Genomic DNA, 23,395 nt, shown 5'->3' on the forward strand with positions numbered 1-23,395 from the left:
GTTGCTCATCACCCATCAAGCTCACTGATCCTTGGGGATGTGCTTGCAACTAGTTCATATTACTAAGTCCCTTTCATCTCTAGCATACAATTCGGTAGCTTCTCACTTATAGGACTGACAATGCACGTGTGTTATCAAGTCAGCAGCCTCTAGTCTCTAAAGAGAGAAATATCAAAAAAAGAGTTAGGAAAGGTTAATAATAAAAAACTTGTGAAAGTAGAATCGCACTTGTGACTATCAAGTTTGTGCTTTTGAAGCATGAGTTCTAGTTTAAAAATCAAGAGAAAAAGTAAAGGTACACAAAAATACAAAAACTCAAAATGTAGTAACACAGACAAACCCACATCGAAAAGTATGGTAATGAGAGTAATCTAGTGCCTCATCCAAATGTTTTCTTAAAAGGAGTAGCTATCTTCCACCACACCCCCGTGGTGATGGGAAGGACCCTTGCTAACTAAACTACCTGTTTTCTCACTCTCTTGTTTTTATAAAGCTTGCTTGACAACCCATATTCCCAAGCAATGGTGCCCAAAGGTTATTCTCTATTTAACTATCCATTTGGGTATTCCATGATCTCTGAAGCTATGCCTAATAAATAGGTGTGCAACTTTAGCACCTTTAATTATTTTTGGCATGGCATGAATTGGGCTTGTTTACTAAAACTATCCATGATAGTCCATATAAGTCTGTGTTGAAATCTCATTAGGATCCTACATATGTGTCTGTGTGACATTCCTTACAAATGACGGTAGTTTGCATGGGTTGCAACTACAGACGGTAAGCATTTTGTGGTATGGGATGACTTTCTTCTACCCGCGTATCCGCGTAACACTTAGTTGGACATGCACTCTACCATGGATGCTTTGGAGCTATATGGATTAGGTGTTGGGTAATTTTCAATAGTCAAAGCTTCTGCCTCGGAATGCCAAAGATTGGCATGAGCAATTGTGGCCGGGTCGTATTTACAACAAGACAAATAGTACGATGCTTAGGATATCTTATCAGCTCGTCTCTTTCCATAAGGAGGAAACTCACTTGGGTGATGCCAACGCATACAACAAAAGCTAGATTATTGGAAGCTCCCCACTTGGCTTTGCATGTGCATCTATGAATCGTACAAGCAATCATCATGGCCTACATACAATTCCACTTACCACTTTTAGCATAGGATAAGAAGACCTTGGATGCTTTCATGCCTCAAGCAATGGAATAAGTTTGGAAGCTCTCCGCCTCTTAAAATTTGAGTTTGTTAATTCTTCCAAAATGCATGGAGGACTTAAACATTGGGGGACCTAACATCTTGAACATACACTATCATTTGCTTGCCCGAAAAGTCACCTGCTTCTTACTTATACAACCCAAAAGGAATCATGGACACAAATGCTACCTGAAATGTGCACTAAGGGTTCACACGCACCCTACTTACTTTTGCAGTCCAAAAGGAATCATGGACACAAATGCTAGCTGAAGTGTGCACTAAGGTTCACACGCTTGCATTTTGTAAATGGGAGACCACTTTCTGGGATTTTACCACGGGTTCTTTCAAAGGGAACCTTCCAGGCAGCCCCTTCTCTATACGCCATTTTGCTGATTGGCAAGTACTTCTGCAATAATTATGTTGGTCGGGAAGTCCACTTGATGTGTTCCTTTGGCGAGTATACATACACTGGAGTAAGCTCTTTCCTTTGCCTAGCGCCATAGTAGAGCTCCGAAAGGCATACCATTTTGCCTTTACAGGTGTCAAATATGTGTATAGGATGTGATTCATGCTTATGGCCCACAGCCAATCGATGTTATGCCTTGGGAATGCACTCTTTCCTGTTTGGCACAAGCTGCGAGACTTAGTTCAGCCCTTCCTCCCCATCTTCAAGCACAAAATCGCTTGAAGGATTGAATACTTTCCAAATCGGAGACTGGTTGCCAAGCCATTCCCATGATGAAACTGACAGCAGCAGCAACTTATCGGCGATTGATTCCCCCACTATGGATACAACATCATGCCAACCAGCTTTGGCAGTTAGGTAAACCTCTTAGATTGTGGACTCGATACCCGTGTCACATTTGGAAGAATAGGCTTCCCCTGAAGCAAAAGGTTTTCATGTAAAGGTGTTTTCTGGGGGTCCTATCGATGGGGACCACATTGGCCAATCGCCGTATTGAACCTGCACATTTTTTGCGTTGCTCTTGTCCCAGAGAGACTATTATCCGCTATTGTGGAACTGTTCGGCCACTAGGCATCTCCTTGCGACCACAGTGCCAACCAGCCTATGGATCGCTTCCCTTTTCCAAGCAATTCTGGCTATTTGGGAGCTTTCAGTACTCTCTCGCTGACTATGCCCCTTTGCTTTTGTGGGTTAGATTTATTGCATATTGGACCATCTCGCATGGGAGAAATAATTGTATATCCTCCCATGCCTCCTTAGATACGTATGCATTTTTCAAGCATTCTCCGCATACATCCCATATGATGCCCATTATACAGGAGATATTTCTCTGCATCTTTTAGAAGTGTTTTCCCAGTGCTTCTAGCTGCCACATTGGTACCAATTGTACATTGAATTAATTGAATCGATGGTTTCACTAAAAAACATTGTGTCACATGCCAAATGCCATTAATTAGAAAGGAAAAGCTGGGCATTGTCTTGCCATACAATAAAGATTGTTCAAGTCGACACAACTTTTGCAGCAACAGAGAGATGAAGCAAACTCCACATCCTGATAACTACAACACAAGCTCTGTGTATGACTCAAAATAATGTCAGCATGTTTACTGCCACATAATACCGTGCCCAGGATATATAAGAATTACTGCCTCGACGTAGTGGAGGCCTTGCATATATGTCTTTCTTTTCAAGGACTAGACTCCAGATTTTTCTCCTCCCATTTCTCATCTAAATTATACGATTATGCAGCTAATGTACTGGCTGTCACCTAGACATTCCTACTTGGGTCATCCATGAAGACCACCTGGCAGCCTCTAAATCATTTCCACTTTTCTCAAAAGCAGAAATTAAGCAGGTGTATGTGATGCGGTCTGGTACAAAGCCTGCATCCTGCATTTTCTTAAACCATCTCACTGCTTCGTCTGGCATTTCAGCATTTCCGTAAGTATGTATCAAAATGTTGTAGGTATAATTGTCTGGCTTCATACCTGCCTCTTCCATTTTGTCCAGTACACCTTGTAGCTCTGCAATCAGTCCCTCTTTTCCATAGACATTAATGAGAGTATTAAAAGTGGACATGTTAGGACTACAGCCAGCTCTCTTCATGCGCTCTATTATATTTGTCATCTTGCCAATCTGTCCAGATTTTCCATAAGCATCAAGCATTGCATTGTAAGCCTCCACACAGCCCTTAAATCCCTCGTTTTGCATCTCTGTCAGAGCAGCTTCCATTTTGCAGAATTCCTTATATTTACCATAGGCATCTATAATAGTGTTAAACGAGATGCAATCTATCACCCCCTGCTTTTGTGCCATTCTTAAGACATCCTCAGCTTTTTCCAATAAGCCAGCCTTACCAAATATATCAATCATCACGTTGCAGGTCACATTGTTTACTGGTATTTTTGCATACACCATTGCCTGGAAAACCTTAGTGATTTCTTCCAAAGGTAATGCCCTACCACAACAATGTATGACTCCATTAAACAAAGCTTCAGTCCAGGTCAGTTTTGACTGTACCATCCTCCAGTAGACTTTTACACCCTCATGAGGCTTGCCACATTTTGCGTATACTCTAAGCATAGAAAGAAAGAGGTATGAGTCAGGCGTAAGCCCTTCTTGTTCATTCACCAGAGTCAAAATATCTGCAGCCTTCTGTAACAAGCCTGCCCTCAAGAACATGTTAATTGACACATTGTATGCGACAGAATCCAACTCTTCTCCTGATGATCTCAGCTCATTAAATAGAGCTGCTCCTTCTTCAACTGCACCTTTCAAACCATAAATGTCAATAATGGTGCAAGAAGTTCTCAGACCAGGCCGTGGACCAAACCGTTGCATTTCTTGAAAGACATGAAGTGCTTCGTCATACCGACCTGCAGTCTTGCACAATGAAATCAAATTGTGACACAGTAGTTCCCCAAGCCTCGACCTGGAACACAAATAATGGAAAGCGTCCAGAGCCTGATCCACCAGGCTGCATCTTATATAGGCCCTGATGAGAATGGCATAGCACTTTTCATCAGGACACCATCCCGCAGCTTCCAAGAGCCTCAAAGCTTGTGGAATCTTGTCAAGCTTGCCATACCGTTCATAAACCTTCACTACAGCATCCAAAGTAGAGAAATCAGGGCAGCAACCCAGCTCTTTCATGTCTGAAAGAAGAGACAACATTCTGCCATCATCTCCTACCTTCCGGTGAAGATGAATAAGGCTATTAAAGGTAGTAATGCTTGGGCGAAATCCAGATAGCCTCATCCTATCATAATAGTTGAGAGCTTCCTTCAATTTCCCAGACCTTCCACAGGCTCCAATCAAAGATCGGTATGTCACCGCATCTGGTTGTAGGCCCTCCTTTTGTAGTTGAAGGAACCACTCCCTGGCACGTCTAAAATGGTAGGCCTTGCCATTGACCGTGATCATAGAGTTGTAAGCAAAGACTTCTGGCCTTATTCCAGACTCTTGCATTCGTTGCATGACTTTCTCTGCTTCTTGAACATTTCCCTGCTTCACATGAGCATCAAGCTGTAAAAGGCACTGCTCCTTTTCAGTTTTTTCATCCTCCTCCTCCGCTCTATTAGAAGTTTGCTCCAATTTTTGAAACTGGCCTACACGCCTGTCGAGGTTTTCGTCCATACCTAATTCGTCTTTGACTTCTGTGAGGGCTGTACTACCACATCGCACAGAAGAGAGCAGAGACGCCAATTGACTTCCTACAGAATCAACTAGAGGACGGATGGCCCAATTCTCTTCCGACAGCAGAAATCTCCCTCCCGGGCCACCGGACTTCTTCAGTATCTTGCAAAATCTGGGTCTCACTTTCCGAGGAGCAGAGTTGAAGCCATGACAGATGACATCACAATCAACGGTTGGAAAAGATGCAGATGGGGACCTCGTGCAACAGCAGGCTGCCAACCTACAATTTGGGACTTCTCCCACGCCCAAGAGGGGCGCAGCATCCTTGCAGTACATGATGCAATGCCAATGAACCGTTAAATCATCAACACCTGCTGCGTGGGCCTTGTACCCCCATCTAGCAGTAACATGGACATCAACAGCGACGAAGCGTGCGTGACAAGTGACGTCGAAACCATCTAGACATGTCAACGCAGAGAGAAAAAACATCCAAATTTTCGATGCGCTCTTATTTGCTTACAGTCCTCTTCGTCAATGTTCAATCGTAGCATATCCATTAAGCACGAATTTCTGCTTGCTCCACGCACTCTTGCTGCCCCTTCACAGGCTATGCTTTTTCGCACATGAGATTATGCCGCACGTTGACATAGGATCTCGAGAAGAACGTGATTCTCTCTCTCTCTCTCTCTCTCTAGTCTATCTGTAGCTAGAGGGAGCAACTGCTTTCCACGTACCGTGCATCCTCCGGCCGCTCGTGTATGATAATTTCCACGGTGTCCGACCCTTTCATGTTGTGTATTCCCTCCAGGTGGTGGCTGAGAGTCGTTTATGCGTTAGATAAGAGCCGATCCCAGAAAGAGTGACGTGTCAGACAGATCGCCAGCAGCCAGAGAGTGGAAGGCAATCCTATCCAAACGATGTGGTTGGAGGAGGGATAGTCTACAATGTCAAGTTATGAGTTTCAATTTCACATCAGGCAAATAGCATGCAATTTTTGACAAAGTTTAAGCCAAAGATCATCTAGTTAGCCAAAGGAGACATTAATATGCTATTTTTTGGCCTGCCGTGAGTCGAGTCGATGTCTAAGAAGATAAAAATAATTTTGTTTGTTTTATTTGTGGCGCAATGAAAAACATCCCGTTGGACCTGCATGGCTATGTTGCACCAATGTGTTGCCACCACTTGGCAGAGGCCCACAACTTTCATATTCCAAACGATTGACTTTCCATTTGCATGAGGGTTTTGAGTTGCATGGCCGGCTGTCATCGCATTCACCTCTCCCGTGCTCTGCGCCTTGCAATTGCTCGCCGAACCAGTCCTCAATGAATGTTGGCATCATTGCAATCAATCCTACCATCGCCCTCTTCCTCCAGCTATCTATGGATGACTTCAAAACAACCCTCATCTTCCTTCCCTACCGTCCTTCCCCACAGACGCAGAATGCTTGCATTACAAGAGAGGTAGCTTGCACACAAAACAACTCGTTTCGCCATGGCTGCTATCTCTTTGTGATGGCAAGCTATGAGCATGATGGTTCTAGCCTCTGCTCCAGTTGTATCGCATGCTCGTTTGTCATGTGTTCGGGGTGCTTCGTAGTTCAATCGTTGTGAAATCCTATTTTCTCATGCCATCGCCATCTCTATTTCCCAGCTTCTCCCCTACTCGATGCTATCACCATCTGTTTCTTATCACTACCACCTTCCCCTTGCTCAACGATCTTTCCGCATACAAAGCCCTGCATGTTAAGAAACGAATCCAATCGGTTCGAAGATTGCATAGGTTGATCATCGAAGGTGTGCACTCATTGCATGAACGTGTGAACAAAAATTGTGTTACTATTTATCAATCGAAGACATTTCGTTGAAGTTTCGTACTGGTTTTGCCATCGAGTCATAGCTCTTCATGCAAGTGTTATTTGACATCCATGTTACTTGTTGGCTATTCACATAGCAACCCACTTACGATTTTTGCTATACATCTCAGAAGCATGCTCAGAGCATTGCCATGGATGGTAAATCAGCTCCAAATACTAGAAGCTCTTCCCACAGCTCATATGACATTCGTAAACTCCTTGTGACTAATGTGATTTCGCGATCGATTTCTATGCTAAAACTGGGATTACATGGCAAGCTGTGCCACAATAGATTGATGGCCAGTGTAGAATCCTAGCAACTGCTTTACTTCGTTTTTTACACACAATAGAGATTAGAGGCTTTGATGGATTAGTCATCGTAGAGACTTCCTTCCCCACTGCAACAATGACCCGACCCTATGGAAAATCTACCACTTTCTCCTCCAAAAGCAAGCGCTCACAGGCGGATCTGGAACGGCTCTCTCTCACTTCTGTAGTTACTATTGTTTGCGCGATTCTGGTCAACCTATATTTCATTTCAATTCTAAACGTTCTTCCATCAACGTGTGCATTGCCAGACACAAATCTCAAAATGTATCCCGTCACACAGGACGACCGGCAAGAAAGTAAATGAATGCCAGGTTGCGCTGAACCAGGGTAGCAAGCAGACGTGCTAGACAACTTCGAAAATAAGCAAAGCTAGGTTCTTCATTCTGTTGGGTACTATGTGCAATGAGGTAAGCTATCGAAGCGGGATGGAGGAGGTACAGGCAGTCATGAGCCAATTCTTGGGTCCTCCAGAAGGCAAGAGGAACATGGAGGAGCAAGAGCAAGCAGCTACATCAAAACTGAGAGTGTCGAGCAGCACAGAGGTCTTCCAAGGATCTCCATTGAAGGTTCGCTAAGCAGAAGCAAAAGATTAGCGTGTAGGCTATGCATTCCGATGAGGGACTTCCCAGGTGCAATCAATCTTCACGAAATCGGACAGCAACTTTCTCAGACAGCAACCGTGTATGTGTATTGCTTCTACAATTTGAAACGAGTTCCCAGAGCAAAACAAGCACCGTGATACATGGCCTGCATGTCAGGGAGCTTCTATCGTAAACAATCGGACGGTAGTAAGTCCTAGAAGCTCTTCCTGACTCTCCAGTGTCGACCATCCCTTAGAAACGAGAAGTTTCTATCTGTGCCAGAATGCCACTTCCATGATCATTATAAACTAATCCTCTACATCGTTCCAGCGTGGGAATGTGTGTGATTTGCCTTGCAACACGAATCTGTGTGTTGCTTTGAAACCCGAATTTTGTTTTGCAATCACGCACATTACCTCCGACGACCATGAGCAGCCTAGATGAAGACCAATAATTGTCAGGCGAATCGATGGATACCAGTAGCGGTCAATTTGAGAAAGGTTTATAGACCTCTTTGCTTCATTATTCGTATTCTTCCATTCATTTTCCATATTTCAATTTCTTGATTCGTTCGTTTTCGAAACGTCACTTTTCTCCAAACATGATGAGTATTGCAGAACCTAAACCGGGATGTCCTGATGAAGCCACCCCTCTTGACTTCAAGGTTCGTCATGATAAAAAATTAATTGAAGAATGCTGTGAGGTTTGGTGATGCTTCTATGTATCTAATCTTTTCTATACTTGCAAAACAAACAGATGCGGCTGAAAAACATGAGCTACCAATGGTCGTTCTCAACCAGGTAACCAATACGACCTTGGATCTAGAGCAGCAATCGGAACCAACAAAAAAAGCTAAGGAATTATTGTGGGTATGTCGCTGCTTATTCGAGCATATGTAATTGGTGTTGGATTCCCATTTCTTGTAGCGCACGTTTTCATCTCGGTTGTGCCTTGTGGTTTAAGTTCATCATCTATTTCCTTCCAACAACCAATCCTGTTACAGCAGATGTCGAAGCTTTGGCAAAGAAGGGGACATTCAGAGGATCGAGTCTCACACACAACCAATGCACAACTCTGTGGGTGCAATTTGGGGACAAGAAAATAGGTGAGCAAACAGTGCAAGAAACAAGCACATACACACAGAACAAAGCAAGCCTGTTGGACCACCGTTGGGAAAATAACAAAAGAATTTCAGATAGGGCACAACCACCTACACATAGCCACAAGGACACACTTCCCAGTACAGCCAGCAATAGCCAGAACAATCCACCGCTCCCAAGGGCTCATGATGGAATCCGTCGCATTTGACCCAACCGAAATCAAATCGTACGGGCTTGTTTACACGGCTCTATCATGAGTGCGTGACCCCAGTAGGTTGTACCTACTAGAAAAAATTGAAACAAAACACATCAAGGTAGATAAAGCAGTACTCCAAGAGATCCAATGGCTACAAATAGAGAGGCTCTGGGCCTTTGAGCGCGGGAACCTCGAGAACACAAATAAAACATGCAAAACATTGCAAAGCTTGAACACAAGGTCTATCACAAGCCACAGATCCACCATTGTGCAAAGTGAGGCAATAGCAAGTGCAATAATACTTTGCCTTCAAGAAACCCATGCAAAAGAGACCATGGACATCGGCTTGCCAGGATTTTGGCATGTCGCAACTACCCACTGCTTCGGCTTGGCCACATACTTCAAAGACGGCATCGTCGTAATCCACACGCAAAACATTTTTAGGGACAATTGGAACTGCTTGCTCACAATTCTAGACCTACCAAAAGATAGGATAGTAGTCATTATGAATGTGTATAAGGCACCAAAAGCAAAAACTGAAACAATCCTACAAGAAATACAAGCTAACATCCATCCAAACCAAGAAACATACATTGTCCGAGATTTTAACCTTGACTACAAGGCAAACAGTCAAAACAAGCAAAGCCTCCTCCAATACATGCAATCCCTCAACATGGAGCAACAAATAACACTGTGTTTATGGGAGCACTATTGACCACATATGGAAAAGATCATCCACAAACAACACTTCACACATAACATATTTTGTGTACTACTCAGACCACTCTTTGGTTTTTTATTCTTTGAACTAAGCGCACAAGTAACAACTAAACCTAATGTCCGACAAAAAAACACAAACCCACCCAATTAAATGCCACATGGTAGGTCAATTGAAACATGTTCATCTTGTTTAAAGCTCTTTTTTATAAGAGATTGAAAAGTATTTTAATATGGACATGGGAACTTCTCTTCTTGTGGCTTGTGCATCATTAAAGTTAAACTCTCCATCAATTGTGACTGGAGCAAGAGCAGCCTTGCATGGAGATTTTCACATCCAACGAAGGGGTTGGTCTATAAATTGCAACAACTACATAGTGCCCTTTAGCCTTGCCTATAAATCTTACTTATCTCTACATTAGTTTTTTTTTTAATTCTTTACTAGCCACAACTTTTCCTTTCAATGCTTTTCTTTCCACTTATTTCTAGCATAGTCTAACGTGTTCTAACCATTCTAGGTAAGTTTGTTTTTAAGGAATATATTCTTGATTATTTTTCTAACTAGAATTTTTAGAGCTAACTAATACTAGTGTGGAATTTATGTGCTACAGAGCGAGTATAGAGCTTGTGATAGGTTGGTGCTTGTACAGTGAGAACATATAGATCTCAATCTTGGTATTTTGCTAAGATTATATCGAGTATTTGGACTCATTTAAATCTAATCTCTAATGTTGCCCATGATCTCCTTATCTTGTCTTAGACAAAAAATGTAGCATGCATGTGCATGTGTATGCACATGCACACACACATACACAAACACATTTAGAGAGAGAGAGAGAGAGAGAGAGAGAGAGAGAGAGAGAGAGTTGAGTAAAAGTCTTTGGAAGACCAAAGGGTCTTTGAGACTAAAAGAAACTGATACAATGAGCTGAATTACTGGAAAATTCCACAAACATGACAAATTATTCCACAACCTTCCATAGCCTTCTTGGGTGGAATGTTATTCAACACATTCTAGTTTTTTGGTGCATTATATTCCCAACTCTTGAGTGGCATAGGTAACCTAGTGGCCTGGAAAACATGATGTTTCTAGTGATGGGTCCTCTGGCAAAATTGCATCTTCCCTAGCAACTAGCTTGTATTGCTATGCTTGAATTGGTGCTTGCCCTGATCCTTGAGGGCTGTATTCAATCTCATAGCTAGTTGGTTTCTATCTATTGATCCTTGGTGGCTAGACACACAATGGTTTTTGAATAGAATAAAAATGGCATTTGAGGAGAAGTCCTAGCTACTGGAAGGCTAGGTTTAAGAACATCTAGAAAGGTTGTGGGTCAAGAAAGTGTGTGGCTATTTGGCTGGTTGGTTTACTGTCAAAAAGCCATTGTTACTGTGCTTGGTTACATATAGTCTGATTTAGACATTTGTACATAGAATCTATGGATGTGATATTTAAATTTTATTGGTTAAAATTAATCATGACATTAGAGAAATACCACATTATTTATCTTGATGAAGACAATAAGTTACCAATCGAAGGACTCACAATGCATCATATTGATGGATTTCATAGAGACATTTGTCAAGTGATAATGTTCTGAGACTAGGAAATAATTTAATGTCATGTTGAGAAACACTGATTTAAGGATCAACATTCACTCTAGCAATAAGGGGTGCATAATTTTTAATCAAGATGGAGTTCTTGCACAGAGTATAAGAGATGCATGGCCATTTGGCTTGCTAGTTTACTATAGAAAAAGCATTGTTAGCGTGCTTAGCTACATAAAGCCTAATTTAGACATTTTGGTACATAGTATCTATGGCCATGAGATTTAAAAGTATTGGTTAAAATTCATCATAAAATTGGAGGAATGCCACATCATTTCTCTCAATGAAGACAGAAAGTTACCAATCGAATGGCTCATAGTCCATCTGATTGATGATTTCATAGAGAATTTGACAAGTGATATATGCATGGATACTAGACAATAATTTAATATCTCGTAGAGAAACAATGATTAAATAATCAACATTCACTTTGACAATAAGGACTACATAATACTTAATCACGATGGAGTTCTTGCACATAGTATGAGGAATGATACACTATACAAGCTAGTGGTGATGTAACTTAGTAAGACAATGCACACTTGCTCATTGTGAAGAAAAATTTGTGGCATCTAAGCCCTAAACATAGAATTTGCAATCACTTTAATTATTGGAGAAGAGCAATTTGGTGCATAGACCTTGATGTTATGTGAAGGATGTGTATATGTACGAATCTAGGGCACATGGTGTAGTGCATCTAGTTTGCATAGATATTGCAAGTACATGCTAGTCACACCATCCTTGGGACAAAGTAGACATTTTCTTTCATGATGAATACACTAAGAGGCTATACATATAATCTATGAAAAAAGATCTCCAAGAGTTTCGATATGTTCAAGGCCTTCTACAATGGTAGAAGTTTAGTCAAGGAGAAAGTCGAGATGCTTAAGAAGTGACAATAAACTTGATCTTTTTGTTCCTAGAATTTCAAGGGGTCAATATATCTTAAAGGATGAAAGGGGCAAGTTTGCATCAAAAAGTGAAATATGCATATTTGTTGGATACACAAAACAAATGAAGGCATCAACTTCTATAATATGATAATAATGAGAACGTTTTACAATAAAAATGTTATCTTTGGAAAAAATTAAAGGACATATGCCATGGTCATGATCCAATAGAGAAGATGCATTTAAAAAAAAACCCATTAAGGATATGGAAATAGCTGCATGGTACAGGTGAACACATGGGGGAAGAAATGAAGGAGATACATGAAGAGCACACAACTTTGTATGTAACCCTAGGTTAGCAATACACTGACACATTAGAGCCATCAAGTTTTCCCTAGTAGAGAAAAGGAGATTAGCCTGCATCAACATCAAAATCTTAAACAAATTTGGTGGCAAAATTGGTGAAGAAGCAAGAGAGTATCAAGGATAAGAAACCCAAACATCAAAGTTTGTCTTTCTTGTAAAAGCTATTACAAACCTACATCTTTTGAAGAAGCAACCAAGTCAAGGCATTGAATTTGAGATATGGAGGAGGTATATGAAGGTACAATGAACAGGAAGTAATGGAAACTTGTGGAACCACCTTTGTATGAGAATATTGTTGGTTACAGGTGGGTTTACAAAGTTAAATTGAATGCAAATCACATAATGGAAAGATGCAAGGAACAAAGAGTAGATTTGGAGGAAACTTTTGCACCAACAATTAGAACGAATTGCTATGCCAATTTCATGCACTTTGGACATGTAGGATGTCAAATTTTCTCAATGGAGGTTTGTAAGCAATAACCACCAAGTTTTGATGTAAAATGGAAAGGATATATTGTACACATATTGAAGAAATCACTTCAAAGTTTAAAATAGGCTCTAAGACTTGGTACATCAAGATTGATGCATACATCATGTCAAGAAAATGTGTCAGAGTGAAGATGATAATTGACTATGCACTAAATGGAAATAAATATTGTACACATATTGAAGAAAGCACTTCACAATTTAAAATACCCTCTAAGAGCTTGGTACATCAAGCTTGATGCATACTTCATGTCAAGAGTGTTTCAGAGTGTGATCATGGACCATGCACTAAATTAAAATGAAGCTTTTATCAACAAGCAGTTGGAAAACTAGTCCAACTAATCATAGCAACAGATCAAGAATCAATTATGCCCTAGGATTTCTAACACAAACCCATGTGAGCATCATTGAAAGATGGTAATGAGGATCTTCAAGGTACCTCATGGATCATTCACTTTCACATATTGACAAATGAGATTTTGTGATGTAGACTTAGTTGGAAATACTGCAATCTTTTATGATAATGTGCTCGAGCACAAATGCTTTGGCAAAGAATCCAAAAGATCATGAGAATGGGAAGTTGACCCTTCGTCTGTTCTCTAAAGAGAAATTGGAAGACCTATTCACTAAGACATTGCCATGAGAAATTTTGAAAATGTTTAGAGATAATCTATGTATCATAAGCTAAAGGGAAGTTTTAGAATAGTTAGCATTATAGTCTCATTATGTATATGGGTTAGTAGTGTATACATAGGTTAGTGCATGGGTTAGATTAGTATATACGAGCATGGGGATCTTTACACAACCCTATCTTGTATATGAATCTTCCATTCTTGTAATAGAAGTACATTGTAAGCTTATCACATCTCAAGATATCCTCCTCCTCATGTAGAGAATTTTTAAATAGCCCTTTCCATCCTTGCTTAATAAGATTTGGTAGCTTTTTGGGAACTATTAAATTTATTAAAGTAATTTAGGCTTAACAACCCGATACTTTTGTCAATCCAATACATCTTCATCATCTCCATTCGTCATTGTCTAACTCATCATTTATACTTAAGTCACCAATTGTGTTACTTATAATAATCAATTGATGAATCATCACACTAGCTAATCCAACATAGTTGCGCTTGATATATAAGCATCAAAATACACACATTACATCCACTTGCATAACACCAATGACACTGGTGATATAAGTATTAACATGGAATTACCCACAATACTAACCACCTAGCCTGAAAAAACACAGTTGCAATGGAATACTTTGCCATAGTCAACATGACTATAATATAAAATAATATCCCTAGCAAGTGAGGCAAGAAATATAACTTTCATAACATCCCTCTTACTTAGATTGCAACTAACCTCAGTTGTGTATTTGACTTTATGAGTCAAGGAGTAGAGCTATGAAGACTATCTTGGAGATTCATGAATTATCATCAACAGATGCTCAAAATGTTTTTTAAAAGATTATAAACTTCTATTAATGAAGGCGTAATGAATTTATCCAACTTACAACTTGTGAGAATTCTTATTAGTCTTATCTCGTACTAATATAAATTACTATACCACATCCATTCATTGCTCATCTTACTTTGGTATAGGTCCAAGCATAATTTTTTATCAAATTCTTCAACATGTATACCGTTCCATAGCAGTAACATATTGAGAAACAATAAGTACAATGCTTATTTCTTTAAGGCCTTATATTAATCACTGTGGCTGACAAAAGAATATGTTTCAAGGGTTTTTAATTTCTCCAGTCATTAACTTAATGCCTTTGTAGCTAGTAATGATCCAATATACATTTTCTTAATCTACTAGAAAATACATAGAAGACATTATATAGCACACCAACTAATTTTCATTATAACAAAGAAATTATACAAGCTAAAAACTCTAACATTCATGTATCCCCCTCTTCTTGACCATAATTGTCATCATGTGATCATGTGCTTTTTTTTAATAAAAATTTTCTTCAATTGTTTTTCATATAGTAGAGCAATTATCTAAGCATACCATATGTATCAAGTAGGAGTAATTTTACTATCTTTAAGGATTTTTGTATTAGTGTCTACTCAAACAAAATATGAGTATAAGAACCATCTAAGTTGGCGTATTTCTTATTCTTAAAACTCGTAGACATATGAACTAAATGGTCATGGATGCGCGAAATTTATGAGCAAAAATCCATGAGCAAGTTTATCGAAGTGTGTTTTTCAAGAGATTAAAGAAATATTATTTCATTAGGAAACATGGTTTTAACACTTTTATTTTCGCTAGAACTAGATCCCTTTATCATAAAAATATAGAGAATAGTCACTCATTCTTTTTTACATAACATAAAATTTCTTATTCGTAGACATCCTTTATATCCCTGTTATTACCTTAAAAAAGTGTTGAAAATAATTCCTTTAAGAAACATCCCTCATAATCACTCTCAATGCAATAATATTATACATATAATATTACTTTATTAAACACATTTATATCAATATAACAAGAGCTTTATAGTGTTTTAATAGCATAAATAACAAGATATATGGATATGTTTCTAAAGAAGTTTAAATTACTATAAATAAATATCAAATTGGGCCTATATATCAATCTCACAAAATACCTGTATGCATGGTTTTCCAAAATATAACCCCATAGATGTGCTCGAATGGGGCTTTTAATCAATTTGAGTATTTGAATGACTATATTTGGATATTGGATGTCACTTTTAAAAGTGTTGTCCATGGTAGTTTTGCCAGCGAAACTACCTTGGAAGACCTACTTCAAAGGGGTTTTGCTGGTGAAACTATCGTGATGGCTTGCTTCAAGGAGGTTTCTTTGGAGAAACCCTTTCATGAAGCTAAGTTGAGAGAGGGTTTTCAATGCCACCCCCTATTAAGTAAAATTTTGTAAAAGGATCATACGGGAAATTTCATAGAGAAGTCTACTCTACATGTACATTTCTTCAAAAGCCATCCCATTATGTTACTCACCATTCCCAAAGAATCATGTAAATATTTGTATAAAATAGACATTATTATAATACTTTGCATATTTCTAAGTGAAACTATGTTTTGTTTCGATCTATTTTTGCCACATGTTTACATAATTGGAAGCCTTCTTTTTCCACCTTTGCTCCAATGCTCGGAAGATTTCGCTTGAAAAATGGTCGTCCCCTTTATTTTTTAAGTACGAAAAGGTTTTAATGTTAATAACTATTCAAATGACTAAAATCATCAATATCCTTACTTTAGCTAGAAGGACCTATGTCCTTTGCAGCTTATTACATCTTATTCCTATTTGTAGAATCCTTTCTACTCCGTTACCATGTCATATCAACCTTGAAGGGGTATCCTATCTTTCAAAAGTATAAGAGCACAAAAGCTAGATAGGGAATATGCCAAAAGCCAATGAGAAAAAGTCTAAATAATCATAGTAGAATGGTCTTACCTTTGGATCATGTTGCTTTAGTGATGCAATTCTATGTCACTTTAAAGCCTTCTCTTTTTCATAGGTAGAGTCCTGGATTTTCTACCCCTTCGAAGATGCCTTAGAGTATCCAAGCCTTGAGTCTCTAAAGAAGTTTGCACATAATTGTAGGCTACTTGAGCTGAACTCATTTATACATTTGAAGCACTATGTTGCCCAGGGATGGTATATGCATGAAATGCTTCAAGAAATCATCCACCCTTACACGATTCCTAAAGTTTGCAATGCTTCAAACCTTGCCTAATTTGCAGTGGAGGTGGATGAATCTGAGTTTCTTTCTTAGTATAGACCTCTGAGTTGCAAGGATTGATGATTAAAATAGATGCTCTTTATTGGCTAGATCTTAGCTCTCGTCTACTTGGCACGATTGTTAGCAGGTATTTCTACACACAATCTCCACCAACCAAAACACTAAGCAAAAAAGAATCACCAACCGGACTATCAGCATCAGTGGAACCTCCATCAATGCCAACAGAACCACCCACAATATCAGTATTTCAATTACCAACAGAAACAACTCCTACATTTGTAGTAGCATCAGAAAACCCACCAGCAATGGAAGAAACCACTCCTCTAGAAACAACATTGACCATACTATCATCCACTTGACCACATTTAACCTGAACAAGTCACAATCCCAAGCATCAATCTAACAAGATCTTCGCTCATGTGAATTACATTGAACCACACCTAAAGAACACAGCACAAACTCAGAAACCATACAAACTGTAAAACACAGCACAAGCAACACAAAATAATAAAATTTACCTAAGAAACATAGTTGTCTATGCACTGCAAAACTATCAATTTGCTATTCGGGCATTCAATGCTATAAAATGATGAAATAATTGCTGATAAGTTCATAGCACATTAGTCTCATGCACCCGAACCCCAGCTCAAAAATCAATCTTCTAATATGTCATAAGACTTACTATATAGTTTTTGCTGAGCCACTCATTAGACCTGCAACCAAACAGCACAACACAAGGACAAATATAGAAAGCAAAAACCACCAAAAGAAGCAAAGCAAAAATACTCACTCAACAAATTCACCCAATTCATCATTCTCATGCAAAAAATCTAATCATAGCATGCATGCCATGTAACTCTTCACCCCCCCAATACAAAAAATGTTAAATCGAGAAGTCGATGTCGTCCAAGATCTTTTTCTTGCCAAATCCAGCAACAAAACCATTATCTTTCTCATCATAACTATAAATTGACTTCCCTTAAAGATAAGGACTCTTGACAATATCAATAAGAACCTCTATGTTACCAAAGGCAGCTACACGCATGTCTTGTTCACGATGCAACATCCTCCTAAAGCATTTGAACATCCTCGTCAACATCTCAGGAGTAAAGAAATTCATCCAACTTAACCACTCGAAGGAAGAACTTTTTAAACATCTCATTCAAGACTCAATACTAAAGGCACTCCAACCTCACATGCAACTTCCTTGAAACATCAAACCCATTCATCCTTACCCAAACTCTGTTACTTCCCACTCACCCAGCTAACCTTTCTTCATATTCATCAATAGCAAGTAAACAGATGCCCGAACCACTATCTCCACACACACCACCAGAAATAGACATGAGAACAAAAGCATTTCCACTACTCGTCGATGCACAAACAATAGACCCGCCAGCAGAACCATGACACTCAATAGCAGAACCTGAACCAATAATAACACCAGAACCAACAACCTAGCCATTCAAAAACGGAGATAGAATCTTCATCGTCATTGCCACAGGACCATCGAGAACATCCAAGCATCCATAACAAACACATTCGACCGGATCAAAAATCCCAGTGAAGATCATGCAATTGATAGAAACCACACACCTGCGCCACTCAATAGCACACGTGCCAACCAATTAAAACATGACACATCACATGCACCATTTGCGCATCACAAAACCTGATAAAAACATGCCACATGTCCATTGCAGCTCCATCACCCACTCGACTCCAAGGCTGCACTCTACACAAGCAAGCTAGAATTAGCACAATCTTGATAGTTCAAGCAAATTTTTGAACAAAAAAGGACCGGTTGCAAATCTAAGCATGGGAAATTCCCATGATTGTGTGTGAGCTACCGATCTCACAAAATCTAGCAGCTCCTTTTGGTTCCCAACCAAAGACAGTCCGTATACCAACCAAATGCACTTGATCTTCCTAAAAAATTTGTGCACAATGCTTATGAGCTCAACTCTCTCTGCTGTTGTGACTGAGTTGATTCGGGGGGCGGAAGCCCTCGACTCGGTCTATCATCATCAGAGTTTTTGAAACGGTAATGCCTTTGGTTATGATTTACCTTTCCTACCAGTCCGGCCTTGTGATTCATGAAGAAGGCTTTGAGAGAGAGTCTTGTGAAAAGAGAGAAGATAGAAAACTGCGCATATGAAAGTATTGCAATACTGTGAAAAGAGAAGATAGAGGGAACGCTGTCACAATTGAGATAGAAAAGCGGAAGATGATGATATTGAAAGAGATCGAGTATCTTGAAATACAACGATGAGAGTCAATTATTCAATTGAGAGCATGAGCACTGAACAGTTGCACCACTACAAATCTCAAGTTTATTGCTAATCTATGGGATTAGGATTTAATAGTCCTAACACCCCCCCTTAACACCTAATCTGTGGAGTCGATTAGCCACTTTTGTGAACTCCGATCATAGAGCAACACTTCCAATGTGGGATGCGAGGTAGTGCTTTGGTGAGAACATCAGCAGAATTATCCTGTGTAGGAATGTATGGTAGGAGTACATCTTGTTTCTCAACATGATCTTTGACGTAGTGGAATTTGAGATCTGCATGCTTGGTTCGATTGCTTTGAGTGAGGCTGTTGGCGATTGCTATGCTTGATTGATTATCGCAGAACAGGGTGAAGGGACCAGGCAACGGGAAGCCTAGTTCATTTAAGAAGCCTTTGAGCCAAATTGCATCTGATAGAGCCATGGCGATTGCGATGTATTCGGCTTCTGCTGTGGAGATGGCTACCATTGTCTGCTTGTTACTGTACCAGGTCACCGGCCCCGTTGGCTAGCTGGTAGACAAAGCCTGTGGTGGATTTGCATGTATCCGGATCTCCAGCCCAATCAGCATCGACACGCCTGGGGATATATTTTGGGGTGTTTGGTTTGTCTTATGCGGAGCTTTCAAAAGACCGAGACCCACCCCGCCAGTCGCTAGAAAAGCTGTCCACTAAGTGCAAAAGCTTACAGACATTTGAGGCGTTAACCTCCCACCTGGTGATCGGACACATGACTTCACCTGTAGAAGCTGCAAGCTTTCGCCACTGAGCCACGCACATGCTTGTGCACAAGCACATAGATTATATACTTATGTCTATAAGCGTGCCGGCGCCGGGAAAGAGCTCCGACGACGCTGGGGCCCGCTGCCTACGCTAGCGACAAACCAAACACCCCAAAATCTATCCTTATCATCACACCATCCCTGCCGAATGGATGAGGGTTGGGACGTATAGGTGATGTTGACTGTTTGTGTGTTGTGTAGGTAGTCGAACAAACGGAGAACTGCGTCCCAATTAGATGGACCAGGGTCCTGCATGTGTGGCGAGATTTGAGAAGTGACATATGCAATGTCAGGCCTGGTACAAGTGACAAGGTATCCGATCGCGCCGGCTGCTTGTCCATAAGGTATCTACCCCATTAGATGACGCTCGCCATCTGTGGTAGGAGACATCGATTTGATCAGTTTGAGATCAGCTTCCATCGGTGTGTGCTGTGTCTTGGTCGTTTGGATTTGAAAACACTTGAGGATGTCGTGGACGAGAGTGATCGGTCCGAGACCTTGTCACTGCATCTGAATGCCTAGACAGTATTGTGCTGGGCCGTTGTCTGTCATGGCGAACTCGAGCGAAAGCTGCATTTTAACCTGCGTGAGAAAATCAATGTTATTGCTAGAGATTAGTAAATTATCTACATAGAGACCAAGTATGCAGAATGCGTGGCTAGATTTCTTGATGTGTCGGAGAGAAGTCACTTGAAGCCCATTTTGATGAGAAACTTGTTAAGTCTTTGATACCAGACTCGCGGTGACTGCCTGAGCCCATAGAGGCTTTTAAGCAGGAGGCACACTCTGTAGCAGGAGGCACACTCTGTCTCTTGTCCTGAGACTACGTAACCCGGAGACTGGTCTTCTGCTTGACAGGAGGTAAAATTTTCTCGGAAGATAACATTTTGTGAGTATTGAACCCGATGTTTCTTTGGATTAAACAGTCGATAGGCTTTGACGCCGAACGGATGTCCATACCCGATGAGAATGCATTCTTCGGACTTGACTTGCAATTTGTGCCGATGTTTGTCGGGTATGTGAGCATGTGCGCGTGCACCAAAGACTCGGAGATGGCTCAAGTCGGGCTTGTGGCCTGTCCAGCCTTCATACGGGATTATTCGGAGAGGGCCGCACAAGGTGGTGAGGTTCTGGAGGTAAGTAGCCGTCATGATCGCCTCGCTCCAGAAGGTGTGTGGGAGGTCAGCAAGAAGCAACATGGTGCGACCGGCTTCTACGAGCGTACGAATCTCTCTCAGCGATCGGGTTCTGTGAAGGTGTGACGGGATAGTGGTCTAATGAATGATCCCATTTGCCTTGCAATAGGCTTCAAATGCCTTGGAACAGAACTCCCCACCGCCATCGGTTCGTAGCACTTGAAGGGGGTATCCTGTTTGTGTCGTGGCCATGGCGTGATATTCTTGAAACTTGTCAAGTGTGGCCCGTGGGTATCCTATTTGTGTCCTGCCCATGGCGTGATATTCTTGAAACTTGTCAAGTGTATGACTCTTACGATGGAGGAAATAGGTGCAGGACCCAGGTGTATCCTGTGTAGTCGTCGACTATTAGCAGGACCTAAGGATTTGGTGCGCATGGGGCCGCATAAATCTAAGTGGACCAATTGAAGAATCCGTGTGGCACATGTGCCATGGAGCCCCGAAAATGTCGTTAAGTGTTGTTTGCCAAAAACACATGGCTTGCAGAACGGGTCACGTGTGTAAACATTGGAAGGGAGGCCCTGTACAGATTTGGACTTGGCGATGTTGGCCATGGCTTGAAAATTGATGTGACCAAGGCGCTGGTGCCACACTTGAGTCAAGCAATCGTGGCGGCTGTGAGAGCTACTTCCTGGTAGGGGAAATCTTTCGTCAGCACATACAACCCGTTCTCTTGATTGCATCGAAAGGAGGCCGCAGAGTCGTGAGGTTTGTCAGACAATGTTCATGGTGGTGAAAGGTGAAGCTGTACTTCTGAGTTGTCGATGAGGACACGGAAATCAAGTTCTTTCGGAAGCTTGGTACCAAAAGGACATCCCGGAGTTGCAGGCGGGACCCTTTTGGTGTCTGAACATTGACTTGGCCTGTGCCTGTCGCGGCGAGCAAGCTGTCGTCACCGAGGAACACGTTGAGAGGCAAGATCGATCAGATGTCATGTGTCGTGTGTCCCCTGTGGCCAAGAACCAGTCCATCTGGTCATGGAGAGATTTGCTGAGTTGGCAGACAACCGTACAGAGGAGCGTCGGCTGAGGCTCCACCTGGGTAAGGTATGACTGCGGGTATCGTTGACGTGGAGGTCCGTTCTGCATGCGTCGTGAATCTTGCCCCTTGCCGCGTGGAAAGCATCGCGGTTGGCCAAATTGTGGCTGCTTGTCGCCAAGGTGTGTTTGAATGGTCCCGTGAAGCAGAGTTCCACTTGGAGGGAGTGCTTCGTCCCTGAGGGAATTGTTGCGATCCTCTCTGCCTTCTGAAGGATTGAGGTGTTCGTCCTTGAGAAAAGAGTGCAGACCGCAGATTTGTTGTTTCTGAAGGCTCGGAGATTCGTCGCATCGAGTCTTCTTGGAGAATCTTGCCGATGAGGGATGGGAGCGTCAACACTGACAAGTTGCTCTTGGTGGTCACGGGAGCGCCGAAAGCAGCATGGTGACTTGCTGGAGAGTGGGGATGGAGAGACCCGCATTGACGGCTTCATCCAGCAGTGATTGCCAACGATCTAAGAAATTGAGTACGTATCCCGCATCGGACAATTGGATATTCAGGAGGCGTCTGTGCGCATGGACTTGGGTGGCGATGTCAACATGGTCGTATGTTGCCTTTAATTAGTCCCACACTGCCTTCGAATTCTTTAGTGTATGAACTAGTTGGAGTGGCGTATCGCCACAGTGCAACAGGATGTCGGCCTTGGCCTTTGCATTATTCTGTTGTCACTTTTTGTGCATGTCGGGGAGTGTCACACCCGGATCAACGGACGTGCCTTCCACTATGTCCCATAGGTCAGACCTGATGAGAAGTATCTCCATTCGAATGGCCCACGAACGGTAATTGGAGTTGGAAAGTTTCTCAATCTCGTACACTCGCCTGGTAGATGAACTAGATGAAGCCATGGGTGGTTTTGACGGGGGATTGCGCAATCAAGAAAGAGGAGCGAATTGAGGCTTCAGGATCGAGTGATTTGGAGAAGTGGATATATCTGATAACATGTGAAAAGAGAGAAGATAGGGAAATGCGCATATGAAAGTATTGCAATACTGTGAAAAGAGAAGATAGAGGGAACGCTGTCAATTGAGATAGAAAAGCGGAAGATGATGATATCGTAACGATCTCACTTACAGACGAGAAGAGAGAGAGAGAAGACCATGACAGAGATAGACGACGCAAGGGAGATGCAGAAGGCTCAGAACAAGAACGTCCATTCACAAGAGACGGACCCGCTTCAAATAGCGTGGCCTCAACCGATTACAACGGTACCTAACCGTAAAGCTAGGTGTCTACGTGGCACCACATCGTCACGTCTTCCCCCTCTAAGAAAGAATTTCTCTAGAATGGAAAGGTTTTATCCTAGAAACATGAGCTGTAGTATGGGTTTTTCGTCCGTCAGGCGTACAACGTTGAATTGCATACGTGACTTTACCAGCTGGTTTTATGATCTTGTAAGGGCCTATCCAACGAGCGAGAAACTTCTCAGCTA

At 41.4% G+C, this 23,395-nt stretch overlaps 1 protein-coding gene across 1 annotated transcript; it reads right to left on the reverse strand.

Annotated features, from left to right (window-relative positions):
- Positions 1 to 1,298: 1,298 nt before the first annotated feature.
- LOC147901546 (Tetratricopeptide repeat (TPR)-like superfamily protein) lies at positions 1,299 to 5,723 on the reverse strand. Its single transcript, XM_087374709.1, has one exon. It carries the CDS (start codon positions 5,286 to 5,288, stop codon positions 2,928 to 2,930), a length of 2,361 nt encoding a protein of 786 aa, XP_087230835.1. The 5' UTR covers positions 5,289 to 5,723; the 3' UTR covers positions 1,299 to 2,927.
- Between the last annotated feature and the right edge of the window lie 17,672 nt (positions 5,724 to 23,395).

Source organism: Dipteris shenzhenensis, chromosome 5 (assembly GCF_047967505.1).
Source record: "Dipteris shenzhenensis isolate YYH24624 ecotype China chromosome 5, Dip_SZ_1.0, whole genome shotgun sequence".
Taxonomy (NCBI): domain Eukaryota; kingdom Viridiplantae; phylum Streptophyta; class Polypodiopsida; order Gleicheniales; family Dipteridaceae; genus Dipteris; species Dipteris shenzhenensis.